The sequence below is a fragment of the Nicotiana tabacum genome, chromosome 19, assembly GCF_000715075.1.
Source record: "Nicotiana tabacum cultivar K326 chromosome 19, ASM71507v2, whole genome shotgun sequence".
In the NCBI taxonomy this organism is placed as follows: domain Eukaryota; kingdom Viridiplantae; phylum Streptophyta; class Magnoliopsida; order Solanales; family Solanaceae; genus Nicotiana; species Nicotiana tabacum.
In genome coordinates, this window is record NC_134098.1 from 84,413,942 (window position 1) to 84,428,151 (window position 14,210).

The 14,210-nt window shown below is 35.7% G+C and overlaps 2 protein-coding genes across 2 annotated transcripts; both read right to left on the bottom strand.

Moving 5' to 3' along the window:
* Window positions 1–207: 207 nt before the first annotated feature.
* Window positions 208–2,854, bottom strand: LOC107803179 (type III polyketide synthase B-like). Its single transcript, XM_016626815.2, has 3 exons — window positions 2,573–2,854; window positions 1,428–2,019; window positions 208–742 (listed from the first exon to the last, which is right to left on the bottom strand). Exons 1-3 carry the CDS (start codon window positions 2,748–2,750, stop codon window positions 340–342), a joined length of 1,173 nt encoding a protein of 390 aa, XP_016482301.1. The 5' UTR covers window positions 2,751–2,854; the 3' UTR covers window positions 208–339.
* A 393-nt stretch (window positions 2,855–3,247) lies between these two features.
* On the bottom strand, window positions 3,248–10,951 carry LOC107803169 (5'-methylthioadenosine/S-adenosylhomocysteine nucleosidase). Its single transcript, XM_016626808.2, has 8 exons — window positions 10,691–10,951; window positions 10,498–10,561; window positions 9,328–9,419; window positions 7,330–7,436; window positions 6,869–6,943; window positions 6,319–6,393; window positions 4,381–4,473; window positions 3,248–3,824 (listed from the first exon to the last, which is right to left on the bottom strand). Exons 1-8 carry the CDS (start codon window positions 10,791–10,793, stop codon window positions 3,627–3,629), a joined length of 807 nt encoding a protein of 268 aa, XP_016482294.1. The 5' UTR covers window positions 10,794–10,951; the 3' UTR covers window positions 3,248–3,626.
* Between the last annotated feature and the right edge of the window lie 3,259 nt (window positions 10,952–14,210).

Sequence of the window (14,210 nt, forward strand, 5' to 3'; positions counted from 1 at the left end):
AACCTCAAAGGAAACAGTAGACGCAAGGAGGTCAAACCTTATTTTAATTACTAATCTTTAGCTTTAAAATTGGAGTCAACAAAAGATTTTACAACATAGTAATTAATTATCAATAAACCATTTATGAATGACAATGAAATTTAGATCCTAATGTCATACTTTTTGTTCAATTATATTATGGACTAGACAATAAACAAAAAGCTTCAACAAGATCAAGAACTATAAATTGAAAGCAAGAGGACTTGCAATGAGTACTCTTTAACATATTCAAATGGTCATATTCTTTTTTGTTTATTGTTTTGACAACCGAGAAATTTTCGAGGACCAGTGACATACAGCTCAGACGGTGAGATTCTTTGTGAGAATACCCTCAAATGTGATTCCAGGACCAAATGCAAGTATCAATCCCCAGTTAGAATCTTCTTGATTTTCTTTCTTCTTATCTTTCTTTTCCTCTAACATGTACTCTAACACATAAACAATAGTATTACTACTTGCATTTCCATAATCAGCCAATGCTCTTCTGCTAGCACTCAATTTCTCAGGAGACAATTCCAGCTTTTTTTCTAGCCTGTTTAAAATAGCAGGACCACCGGGATGAACTGCCCAAAATAGCTTGTTGTATTCTCTATCATTGTATCCTGTAATACTAATTAACTTGTCACAAAAATCTTCAATATTTTCTTCAATTATCTGTGGTAGTTCTCTTTCGAGCTTGAAACTAATTCCCTCTTCAGTAAGCCTGGGAAAAAACAAATTCATGTTTTAGTAACCAGCCCAACTTAAAACGGGTTGGATCATGACTCTGTTCGTTGATTTGATTCAACAGGTTGAACATGAAATAACTCATCAAACTATTGGGAAAAAAACAAGGCAAAATAGTGTAGCGCGTCAAGTCAAAATACAACCCAAACATACAAATATGGAGATTCAGAATTAAGTAAATATAGAGGAACTTAGGCTAATAAGTTAAGAAACATATAATAGCTTTCAATTGTTCTTTATTATTATTTTTTTTTCAAAAAGCATACTAATAGAAAAGGAAGGGAAACTGAGTCATATTAGATGGGTTTAGTTAGGTTATGACTCGACCCAGTGGGACCAACTCATTTTGACTTAAACAAACATTGAACTGGTTGAGTCATGAACCGTTTATTAATTTGACTCGTCTAATTTTGACCCAACTTGCCCGTTTACCTGCGCGCCCATTTACCTGAGTAATTTTCTTTTCTTTTTTTTCCTTTTCAAAAAGCATACTAATAGAAAAGGAAGGGAAATTAGGTCATATTAGATGGGTTTGGTTATGATTCGTAATTTGACCCATTGCGACCCGACTCATTTTGACCTAAACAACATTGGACTGGTTGAGTCATGACCCGTTCATTAATTTGACTGGTCTAATTTTGACCCAACCCGCCCATTTTTACCTGCCATCAATGATCTTTTCTGTGTCAGGCAAGAAATGCTGAATAGCAGTATGCAATTCAAACAGAGGCCTTTCAATATCTTGAATCGGGTTCGAGCCAATTATCATAGCTCCAGCACCATCACCAAACAGAGCCACTCCAACTAAATCATATGGCCTGTCAACACTTGGTGGTTTGAACCCAATTATTGTAGTCTCAGAAGTAGCTAACAGGACTCTGCTTCCTGGATTATTCTCAGCAATGTCCTTAGCAACACGAATGCCCGCGACTCCACCAGAACAGCCAGCAAAATATAACATAACTCGTTTAGTTTCTGGGCTTAAACCAAGTCCTTTTGCTAAATAAAGATCACCTCCTGGCAATCTAGCTTCACTTGAGGAAACATATACTACGTGAGTAATGTCTGAAATTGGTCTGCCCCATTTGTTAATACAAGATTGTGAGGCTTCAATTGCCATTTCTGTAACTGCTGCATTGCATATGTCTAGTCTTTGTTTTACTGTTGGAAGGCCTTCGACTGCTAACTCAGGGTACTTCTTTAGGATCTCCTCTGACATTACCACGTACCTTGTTTTTACTGTTGTTGTCTTGCCTGCAAACATTCCAATATAAAAGTTTTAAAAAAGGAAAAGAACCAGATAGTCCAATTTGTAAAAATCGGAAAATATTGCACTTACTAGTATATATATTTTTCTTAAATTTTCAACTATGTATAGGTAGGTTGAGCAAAGACAGTGACTTTGTTTGTTAAGAAAATGAACACTGGGCTTCACTCAACCTCAAAAGTTAATTCATGAACTGGTGATTGTTCGATACGAGACAACACCCGTTCTTCCAACCCTGTGATATTTAACACCTCCCCCAGCACTGGACATCTCATGCCCGTATAATATAACATAGTGGCTCAGCATCGGTAAACCAAGAAAATGTCATGTTAAGAAAATGTTCGTTGTACCTAACTCAAGGTAGCTCATGAAATGAGGATTACTCAAATTCATATAACGACAACAACTCATTCAACCAAATGGGGCACTTTACAGTGTCCGGGTTAGCTTACAACTCAGACTGTCCGTTCCTGATCAACATGAAAATCTAGTTCGACATTTACTGTTAAAAGGCTGAAAGAAAGAAAGAAAAGAGATTACATAGCCGGGTGAGCCTCTGCTTGAGTTCTGGATCGTCGCAGTTGGTGTTTTTGAAATAGCCATCAACCAAAAACTCTTGCATGACAAGCTGATGAGGGAAGGCTTTGCCCAGAGCTAGGATGGTAGCGTTTCCGGTGTTGGTCTTCTTCCCTCCTTCCATCTTCTCCAATCTCCCCATTACTCACTACTTGCCGTTGGATACCATGGTTACACAACTTTCTATTTATAACTCCTACCAAATAGTTTTTGTTATTAAATAAAGGTTTTTAGTTATATCATCAAAATGTGGAGGGGCCTAAATACTTCTGTTTATGGAGTTCTTGGGATTAGTTGAGGAACAAGATGTCCATGATTTTGGCAAGTCCAAAGTTTAATCTCGATTTAGTACTGTGAGATGTTGATGAGTGGTTGGTGGAATTCTGGTTTAATATAATGTACTTAGATCGACTGAATTCTGGTTGAGAAGCAGTTTTGTTAAAGCAGCACAATTGGAAAATATTTCTCTTAGTTAATGTAGAGGCTGGCCCGCTCTTAAAAACCAAGAGGATTGTTTGGTTAAGCAGAGATTTTAATACATGAATTATTATGCGGTTAATAATCATACAAGGTTCGTTATGCTTAAATTGTGAGAGTAAAGTCAAGAATTATCTTCTAAACAAAATTAAACTCAAATTATTCAATTCGACAAATGGAGGTTTCCATCCAACACTGGACCTCAGGTTGCTGAACAGTAGTTCATGTGGTTCGCGGATTATTTGTTCTCAAATCACTTTACTTATATAAGAATACCACAACGGCACAACCCTACTACTCCAACTAAATAAAAATTCTTAATTAATTTTACAACAGTTTCAAAATAGCAGCTACGTTTAGAAACTAGCTGGAACAATGTGAGGCTGATGCAATGCACTCTAGAAGAATATTATGCAGTTCGAAGGAACGTCACATTTCCACTAACTGGAAATCTGAATGTCACCTAATGAGACCACAGATATTGGAAACCCAGTATTGTCCATTTTGCACTGAAGCATGCACAGGATGAAATAAGATTAGATCACAGTTCGGACAAGCATTTCCCACTGATGCAATCAACAACTTGGGTGGCAGTTTGATCAAGAGCAGCTGTTACTGCTGCCAGATTTTGCAAAAACTCCTCCGCTGTTGGTTTATCACCATCCACAACGTCTGTCACAGCTTTCAGAAAAATGACAGGAACTTTCAACAGATCTGCCACATAAGCTACGGCTGCTCCCTGGAACCCAAAAACACATGATCAGAAAAAGAGAGAAATCCATGCCCTAAAATAGAGAGCAAAGCTAAATTAAACCAAAGTTACAAACGAACACCCAGTACAATTACAGCTTTCAAATATCATACCTAACAATGCCATTAATCATGCCTGAGAGAGGATCGCATTTTACTTTTTAGATGGAGCGGCAATTTGTTTTATATTATAAGAAAGGTGATCCTTGAGATGTAAATTTCTTAGAAGACGAGTTTATATGATCTACGCAGTATGTGGAGCTACAAAAGTTACTTACTACCCTTAGATCTTCTTCTAATTTATTTTTTTGGGGATAAGTAACTTACTACCCTTGGACCGTATATTCTCAAAATAAGGACATCCTAGACAGGAAGAGCAGACACATGTTAACGAGTCTGCAGAGCAATATTTGACATCCGCTAAATCGTTGGAACAAAACGACCAGGGGCATAGAAAACAGAACAAACACCTATGCACAGGACACTAGTTTCTCTAAGTCTTCCCAAATGCCATCATACTGAACTTAAGACATTTAGACGGTTACCTCCATGTCTTTAACTGTTGCATCATTTGCAACGATAGATGCTTCATCCATTGGAGACATATCAAGAGAGTCACCAGTGGACAGTTTGCCAACCTGAAACGAGAAGTCAAGTTTCACGATAAACTAAACTTTAATGCCATTAAGATATGCCAAAGTAAATGTAATGACTCTGCAAGTACATGTGCACTATTAGCGAGCCAGGAAATAATCAGAAGTTAATAGTGGAAACAAGTGTACACATGGATATCAATAAATTGATAAAAACAGCAGGTAGACAAAAAGTCTTTCAAAGCTAAAATCTAGATCATCAATAGACTTTCTTGAAGAAATTGTTGTTTAAGAATGAGAGGAACTTGGCACTTTCGAATTTCACATGCCGATTCATGAGCAGGCAAATATGCCAATTAAAGAAATTGCTAAGAGGTCATGTAAAACTGGTAGACATCACAGGATAAAAAGTTAGCACATCTTAAGTTGGTAAGACTTGTCTAGCTGGTCTATATTCAAGTGTTGTATTTGGAAGAAGATAGCAGATAATGTACAAGTACCGACACAAAGTGGATTGTGGGAAGGTTTCATATTACATAATCCACCAAAATAATTTTGGGATTGAGACGTAGGGTGTGTTTGGTATGAAGCAAAACATTTTCCGAAAAATATTTTTCAATTTTCCCATGTTTGGTTGGCTTAAATGTATAGGAAAACATTTTCCTCATCAACAATTGGAAAATATTTTCCCTCCTTTTTCAACCTTCTCCACCCTATTCCTCATGCCAACCAACCCTCACCCACCCCATCCCCAAACTACCCCAACCCCCTACCCCCTCCCCCCGACCACACCCCACCCACCCTAATAGAACTACTTATTAAGAGAACTTTCTTTTCATGTTGTAGATAGAGTACTTTTTTTTATTTTAACAAAATGAGTATATTCTTTTCATGATGTAGTAAAAGTATTTTCTTTCATTTCAACAAAAAAACAATACTTTTTTTTCATGATCTAGGAAAAAGTATCTCTTTTTTTTTTATAAGGTAAAGGTTTTATTGATAAAAGTACCAAGATGGTACATAAGATTACACCAGGATCAGACAACACCTATAATAGCATACTTCCAGTTACAAGTTGCTTAGCACATCCAAAAACTCCATATATTTTCTTTCATTTCAACCAAACGAGTACTTTCTTTTCATGATGTAGAAAAAATATTTTCTTTCATTTCAACAAACTAAGTATTTTCTTTTCCTAGAATAGAAAAAGTATTTTTTTTTTCAAAAAACGAGTACTTTCTTTTCATGATGTAGAAAAAATATTTTCTTTCATTTCAACAAAATAAAGTATTTTCTTTTTAGTTATCGAGCTCAAATTTTAACGTTGTTGTGTGATAAAGTAACGTAGCACATTAGTTCCTTTGAGTTTGTGTGAATTTTGAAAAGAATAATTAGATTCTTGAAGAAAATAAAGTCGGGGTCGGGGTCGGGGGGGGGGGGGGGGGGAGTACATGATACATGGGGATTTGGGGGAAGATGGGTTGAGGAGAGTAGCATTAAAAATTATTTTCCTAGAAATATTTTATACTGTCTAACCAAACACTAGAAAATATTTTCCGGAAAAATTTTTCCACTCACCAACCAAATAAGGAAAAATAAGTGATAAAACCACTCATTTTCCAGAAAAATATTTTCTAGGAAAACATTTTCCTTCGTACCAAACACACCCGTAGTATTTTGATTTTGCAGCAAAATCAACCACCATCCAGCTTGACAAAATGACAATCAAAGGACAATCTGAACCCACATAATTTTAACTCAATGACAAAGCAGCTAAAGCCACACTCAAAAAGTACATCCACCAGCCATAGACAAGGATAGATATCAAAGCATGTGAGCTATGAGCTATTAGATTTGGTTCTTTAATATGCACGGGTGAACAGTGTTTACCTTTAGGTTAAGCTCCTTCAGAAGATTGGGTGTAGCAAAAGCCTTCCGCGATCCAACTCCATATATATCAAATACCTGGAGGTGCACGAGTGCAGCCAACAACCTTTAGTTACTTGCTGATGATTTTACCAACAACGCTATCCAAATCATAAAGTAGGTGAATCATCTATTGAGATTTCCAATAAAACACCAGGAATTTCTTTAACTTGGCTATCAATCCAAATCTCCTCTTCCTTTTTTTTTTTGATAAAATTATCAATCCCTATTTCCTTAGCACGGTTGAAGCACCAAGTCCAGTAAATATACTGGAAAAGATGTTAACGATAGAAGTTTAACCACAATAACAACGGGAATTGTGATCTCTTGTTAGAGTTATAGTAGCAAAGATAAATATTCCGTCATCCTAGTGTCAGATTTGTTCCTATTTCCTGCATCCCATATGTTTCTTGCACAACATATAGAATTCAAAAGGCCTGAAGCAAGGATGGGAAATGAACATTTTTTTGAGAAAGGAAAAAAAAAAAACTTGAGGATGGGAAATGAACATTACTGGGATTGGTATTCTTCTGTCATGGAAAGCAACTTCTGATGCAAGAAACACATCTCCTATAGAAGCACCTTTGGCCTGAAAATAACTAAACGTCAGTCAAAATTAACATATCGAAAGAATAATTTATACAGGGTTGCTCAGTACAGAGGAAAGGATAGGAAAAATATTTGACAAAGATCTTGTAAATGTGTTCTTTACTTCTTTCATATCTTTAAGTGGACAAGCTGCAAATAGTTACCTTTCTGTAGTTTCTAAAAGTCTACATATTTTTTTAGAAGGATAAAAGTCTACATTTTACTGGGAAAAAATGAATTGTCCTATACTCCTATGTCCAATTTTACACAGACAATTAATCTAATCAGCGTTCGATAAGAGAGATGAGACAAGTACATTGGGAAAGAGGGAGTATCAGGGAAAGAGCAACGGGAGATTATTTCATAATGTATAGGCACAAATCTTACCCCAAATGCACCTGCTGTGCCAGCATTTATGATAAGGTCTGGCTTTAATGCTTGGATAGAAGCATATGTCACAAGAGATGCAGATACCGTGCCCACACCATCGACCCCTGTGTTAGACCACTCATAAGTTAGTTCTACAAATTTTAGGACACAACTAGATTTGATGCATACAAACTATTCGATATATATGAAAGCATACAAACGTGCAAATTAAAAACATTAAATTAATTAGAGCATCAGACACTTAATGGTCTAGCAAAGTTTCCGTCAAGCAAGAGGAAGGTTTCCATATATCTCCTCTATTAGCTCTAAGAATTACTTTTCTAGTTTGTACTGACACAAGACTTGCCTTTTGTTCTTTTTGTCTTTCTGGAAGTCTTGTAACTAGGGTCTGTTTCTATTAGCACTCTATCTTTGTGCTAAGTTCAATTTATAATGAAATCTGTTACCATTTCAAACAAAAAAAGAATTACTTTTCTAGTCTTGCAATCAAGTAGATATCTGGAAAATTAAAACCTTGTTGTTGGAAATGCAATTTGATCTTTTTGAAGAATAAAACTATCTAGTCTAGGTGAACACAAACTCAGTAGCTAGGCCATATGCGTCTCAAAGATGAATTTCCCGATCTTCACCACAAATGTAGAAGCCACCATGACTCAGTGCAAAGACAATGGAATTGGAATATCACCTTTAGAAGAACTAGGAGGTTACTGAAAATTCTGGAGCTAGTGGCTGTGAAGCATGGAGATCTGATTATGTGCAAAGGTGCAAAAAAGATACTTTTACAGTTATAGCATGGTACCAAAATATGGTCCATTCAGTGAAAGCTGATAAAATATGGCTATGGCAGATTTTTGGAAGAGTAGAACCCCCACAAAAGTATCCTGTTTTGGATGGGTACTATGCATGAAGCATGTCTTACACAAGAAAATTTGAGAAGGGGCCCTTCAAATGTTATCTTGTGGTACTGATAGTGAAGATGCCAACCACACTTTTTTGGGACTTGATCTGTGTGACATATGCTACTTGAGTCTGATGGATAGTGAACATATTAAATATTCACTTTCACATCATGGAATAGCAAGGAAGATGATATATAATTCTGAAGACTTTTAGGTTGCATTGGATGATGCCAAGAATCAAAGGGTGTGGCCTAAAGGTTAATGAAATGGATGAACTGAAAACCATGGAAAACCAGGATTCAAATCCCAATATAGACACAAAAAAATATTAGGTGATTTCTTCCCATTGGCCTAAGCCTTGGTGGATAGAATTACCCGATCCTTATGCTGGTGGAAAATAGCAGGTAATTGGTGGAACATTAGTGCAGGCAAGATGGCCTGGACACCACTGTTATTAAAAAGGACTATTAAGCAAATGTAGAAAAAAAACCTCAGGTTTCCCTGTTTTACTGTTTAGACTCTTGGAAGAAGAGAATAACTAGTTGCTTTGAAGGAAAATTTAAGCCTCCTTGTAGATTGAGGGCCTTTTGTAATTTGTTTAATTGCTTTAGCTCTTAGGTATGTTTTCGTTTTGTTAAGATGTAAAAGAATTTTTGGATTTCATAGGCACTCTACATTAGAAAAAGGGATGACCTTGCTTCTTTTGTAACTCATAGCACTCCCTTAGTGCTGAGTTAGCGAATAAATACAACTTCACTTAGAGATGAACTTTTCTATATAATTATGTTGCACATGTCCACTCAATATATTTGATGATTTGATAGGACACATCCCACGTAAAAAGATGAGAGTATCTGGCATCAAAATCCACCATTTCAGGTTGAAGTATTAGTTGGTGAAACTATGTCCTACCACTAAAAGAGGCAATAAACAACCTGCTAACACTTCATAGGGAAAAGTGGCTTGTTATTGGAAACATAATTTGCAATCTCAAATATAGGAAAGACTTCATGCAGCGCATCATCAGTTAGATAACCATCCAAGTTCATAAGATAAAATCAGCAAAGCAAAGAGTTTCAAGATGAAAATACCCTACCCAATGCTGGGTCTTTCCCAGGACAAACAATGTTAATGGCGAGACCCTTGTAATTACCATAGAACCGCACCCAAGGGACTCCCTTTGGGAACCTGCATTGTGCACATCAGAAATTAGATCTAAGAAAAGACGGTAAAACAAACCACCAAACATGGTGAATATTTACTGCATGGATAATACACTCTACAATTGAGTACATGGAAAACGTGGAGATTCCTGGTATCCATAATAACAAAATTCCCATACCTTTTCAAGAGACTAAAGATCCAAAAGTTCTCTTAGCAAATTTAGTTTCTAATAGGATATCATTTTTTCCCCAAATCAAATGAATCATCCTCAAATATTTCAAAGCTCGAATGAGTATTAATGCATACATAACGTATCATAATCTTGCTATGTTGTTTAACATGCAACCGAATACCACATGATTCAACAGAAAACACTTTTGCAACATTTCTATTGTCACTTTGAGTAACATACTTTAAACCCTATGCATAAAATGTTATTCATAAAATGTTATTCCCTCTGTCCAATAGCAAAATCTCTTGTAAGTAGAGCTCTTGCAGTCTTGCTTCCTCAAAGGATTGTGAAAACTTAAAACTCCAGTTACCTAATTGACAAAGTTGATCAGGTAAAATCGCTTAGATATACCAGTAGACAAGCCTTACACGTTCTTGCTGGTAAGAGCTCTAGCATCTAAAATATTTACCACCTCAAAAACTTGTCTAATAACTACTACTTCATTTCTTCTACTAGTGTTGGTTATCTTCACATTTCCTTGTTAATCTCAAAGTGAACACGCATCACTCTGTTTCTAAAGAAAAGGTCAATATTTTAAACCTTTGATTATATATTTCAACATTTTTAAAGAATAGCTTTAGCTACGAAATTGTGATTTATTTAACTATGTATGTTATATTTCAAAAATGAACAAGTCATGTCCAAAATCACTATTTTTGTTGTTGATAAGTAATAAGGACAAAGTTACTACTAAAATAAAAGTGTTGAGTCCTCCTACTCTTAATCTCAACATCCGCGAGGAAAAATGAAAAGATAAGTGGAAAAGCGAAAAAAGAAGAACTCTAGCAACTTTTTAGTAGTGATTTTGTGCAAACTTTCTTCATCTTTTAAGTGAGTAAAAGACTCAAAATAAGAAAGAAAAGAACTTACAAGGAATCGAGGTCCTCAGTAAGCTGAAACTTGTTAACAAGTGGTAACGCCTCCGTTTGCATAGCTGCCGATTCACATATAATTTTTTTTTACCGTCAACACAATTTCTTTTACTAAACATTAGATGAAGCACTTATACATATAGAACAAACAAAGAGAGTAAAAACTAAATTTTTCTTTTTAAAAAAAGTACCGATGATGAAGACGATGGTGGAGATAGGGCGGTTATCAACGGCGGCGGACTCCTCCTTGACTTCTGCTGACTTTTCGCCGTGAGGAGGAGGAGGAGGAGCCATTTTTTTTATTTATTTTCCTTTTACCTTTTACGAATATAAAGTTGAAATGAAATCTACTCTTCGATCTCAACTTCTGCAATTGAGAAATTAAGAATCGAAGTGGTAAGTGGTAACCGATACAGGGGATAATTGGCTATTATTAGAGTACTATAAAGTATAAACAGCACTGACTGAAAATGTGGGTTTAAGGGGCCCACTTGTCCTACCGACCCATCCGGAATCCAATGGAAATTGGACATATGGCGACTCATAATTTTAGCAGTCGACAATTTTTGGAAGAATCTTTTGAAAGGAATAAAATAATTATATGCTTGAATAACCAAATTTTGTAAAGAGTAAGGTTTGTAATTGAATCCATAAATTTATTACAACGTTCTGTTCAATCAAACATGTAGGATAAGATAAAGATGTATATTATAATCATTCAGCTAAATGTGGTAACTGGTAAGCTAGGATACAGGCACTGATGAAAAGTAGAAAAATACCAACGAAAAAAGAGATAAACACATAAGACTAGAGATTGAAATTTTATCTAAAATAGGACGGAATAGATAAAGTAAGATAACTTTTTATCAAAAGTGCAAAGCAGTTCTTCAACAAAAAATTCTAATTTATTGAAATCCGTTTCTGAGAAAGTTAAATACAAATAACAAGTTTGCATACAATTTTTTTTTCCTTCCGAAATCCGAATTGATATTTTACCAATTAAAACTCAAGAAAAAACGACACAAAGTTCAGTCATAGTTAAAGACACCTCTTGGCATCTGCAACCTCGTACAAAGACGTTTATCTCAATTATCAGAAATTGTTCATTATTCATTCTTTACTTCTTTTTCTTTTTCTTTTTCCTTTTTCTTCTTTAATACATATTGTCTCCCTTTTTGCCTTTTTGTTTTCTTTCTCTCTTTTTTTTTTTTTTTTTTTTGAGCCGAGGGTCTTTCGGAAACAACCTCTCTACTCCTTCGGGGTAGGGGTAAGGTCTGCGTACACACTACCCTCCCCAAACTCTATTAGTGAGATTTTATTGGATTGTTGTTGTTGTTGTTCTTTAATACATGAACGTCATTTAGTCGGTTATTATCCAAATTCAATGATTTCCTTTTATCTTTTTCTTTTTAGCATAGATATTATGTGTATGACTTGTTCGTAAGCAAGACCTTAACTATAGTTGGCCAAACAATAAGTTATGAAACGAGGAGCACAAGGAATTTCGATGGAAACTATCTAGTGAATATGGGCTTTTTAACAAGCGGAAAAAACTTGCTTCCAGATATGGATTAAAAATCTAAATTAAATGAGTTTAAATTTTTAAGGTATTATCATTAAACTTTTTGTAGTTTTGAAATTATAGGTTTAAAATTTAGTATCTCTTGAAATTTTAGTAATTTTTCACTTGTATATTTACGCTCTCATGAATGATAACTAAGGTCCATCCGCCTCTGCTTGCGTCCTGTCCCTTCTAGAACAGCTGTTAATATGAGGAGTGATCCTATGGGGCGTATCCAAATTTGTGTGGCTTTTTTATTAGAATGCCTATGGTCTTATTTTCCATGTGAGTTAATTAGTGAAGAAAAGAGAAATAAGAAATGCTCCACGATTGGATGTCAGTAACAATTTGTCAAATTTTTACCAGAACTGGCTATAAAACTCAATTCTGTTTGCATATTGGTACAAAAGCAGAAGCTAATTACAACTAATGTTATTCCTTTTACCCTCGTTTTTCATATGTATGCGGTATGCCTGAATACAATTATGAGCAAACATGTACAAGTTGTCAATTTTACAAGTTAATCATGTCAAAAGGTCTCAGAACAATAATGTTAACCATGGTCCACTTTTTTGGAACCGCCCTTGAGCCAAAAATCGAAGAGCTCTTCAAAGGATTTATTGCTGGATTTCCGCTACATCTACTTTGATTATTGATTTCTCACATTCGGCCTCTGTACTATATGCTAGTCCCGCCAATATTGCTGTATTTGTAAATAATAATTCTGGAAAATATAAGTTATCGTAATGAAACAGTAATTAATTCGAGCCCACTGAATTCACAGTGTTTCCTTAAGAAATTTAGTCCCCTCCTAGTACCCAAGGTTATGGATTATTTTCTCCCAGGATAAAACGAATCACACACTGGTGTAGCGGAACTTCAAACCCCAGTGTTTCAGCGAACACAAAGTTCGGCAGCAAATCACACTTACAGTTGCTTTGTTTGAAGTTAAAACAATGCAGAACAAAGGAGTAAAAACTCAGAAAATCGTATGGAAATGCTGAGAGGAAGGAGTGCAATGTATAGCCAAAGCTGAGCATTTTCAGTTTTGTTGGTTTTTCGTATCTTTCTTCAATAGCTGCTGCAAATATTTATAGCAGTCAGCTTTGAAGATGAACGACCCTCCACCCTCCATGGTGGAGCATGCACTAGCTTGTTTGTGGAGCAAGCACTTGGCCATGGTGGAAAGAGCATTAGGCGGCTGCTATTGCAGCTGGTGGTCAATACACGGATTAGAATATATCCGTTACAAATGCGGATAATATTACATTAATATTTACTATTAACAAATAAATTTGGTCCAAAAAATTAATCGATCATTTGACCAAATCCAAATCCGAATCTGAATCTGAATCCGAAGCCGAAGCCGAGCGAGCGACGACGGCGACGGCACGAGGCTTGCTTTCTTCTTAACTCTTTAAGAGCTACAAGAAGAGCAATTATATATATATACCCACCAAAAATCTTTTTCTCTTCCAATATGGGACAATGTTTCATTGTCAAGAGGGGGAAACTTAAAATTTTACTCAAAAATTTTATTTTCCCTCCATTTCTCATTCACCCTCATTTTAAGACTATTTAATCTTAAATAACAAAAAAAAAAACCTCAACAATCCCCCACATGAATGGGGATTGGCTATATCACGGAAGTATGCATGGAAAACCCGTATGATTTACAAGCAAGGATTAATCGCATCTGGATAAGTAGGTTTCCCTTTGAACTTTCCGTAGTAAACTTATGTCGGATATACTCGGTCAATCGGTAGATTTGAAATCTTTGAACCGTCGATCTTTGGTGTATACCTAGACAACCATAAGTCACACAATCAACCCTTAACCGTCTTTGGTTCTCATTATTGTGTTCGTTTCAGCCATGAACACCGCCTGGTTTCATAAGTGCGTAGAGAACTGGCCTTACTAAGTTCTCCTTGAAGCGGCTAACACTTCACACTTACATAGGTGATTCCTAAACGTGTCATTATGTAGATACACTATTTGATATACCCCGTATCAAATTTAGAAATTATTAAAAAGCCTTAATGCTTTATCCTTGGTACTGAACATTGTCTCATCACGAGAACGGACTAAAATTTTATTTGACAATGTTGAACCGTCATTAATGACTTTGTTTGATCTCCTTGAACCTAGAT

What these genes read in the sequence shown, in the direction of transcription:
- LOC107803179 (XM_016626815.2), bottom strand. Translation starts at nt 2,750, where the DNA reads ATGGGGAGATTGGAGAAGATGGAAGGAGGGAAGAAGACCAACACCGGA. An exon ending in GCAGAGGCTCACCCGGCTAT is followed by an intron (nt 2,020 to 2,572) that starts GTAATCTCTTTT and finishes GAATGTTTGCAG; the next exon opens with GCAAGACAACAACAGTAAAA. An exon ending in GAAAAGATCATTGATGGCAG is followed by an intron (nt 743 to 1,427) that starts GTAAAAATGGGC and finishes GTTTTTTCCCAG; the next exon opens with GCTTACTGAAGAGGGAATTA.
- LOC107803169 (XM_016626808.2), bottom strand. Translation starts at nt 10,793, where the DNA reads ATGGCTCCTCCTCCTCCTCCTCACGGCGAAAAGTCAGCAGAAGTCAAG. An exon ending in CACCATCGTCTTCATCATCG is followed by an intron (nt 10,562 to 10,690) that starts GTACTTTTTTTA and finishes GTGAATCGGCAG; the next exon opens with CTATGCAAACGGAGGCGTTA. An exon ending in CAACAGTTAAAGACATGGAG is followed by an intron (nt 3,825 to 4,380) that starts GTAACCGTCTAA and finishes TTTGGGTTCCAG; the next exon opens with GGAGCAGCCGTAGCTTATGT.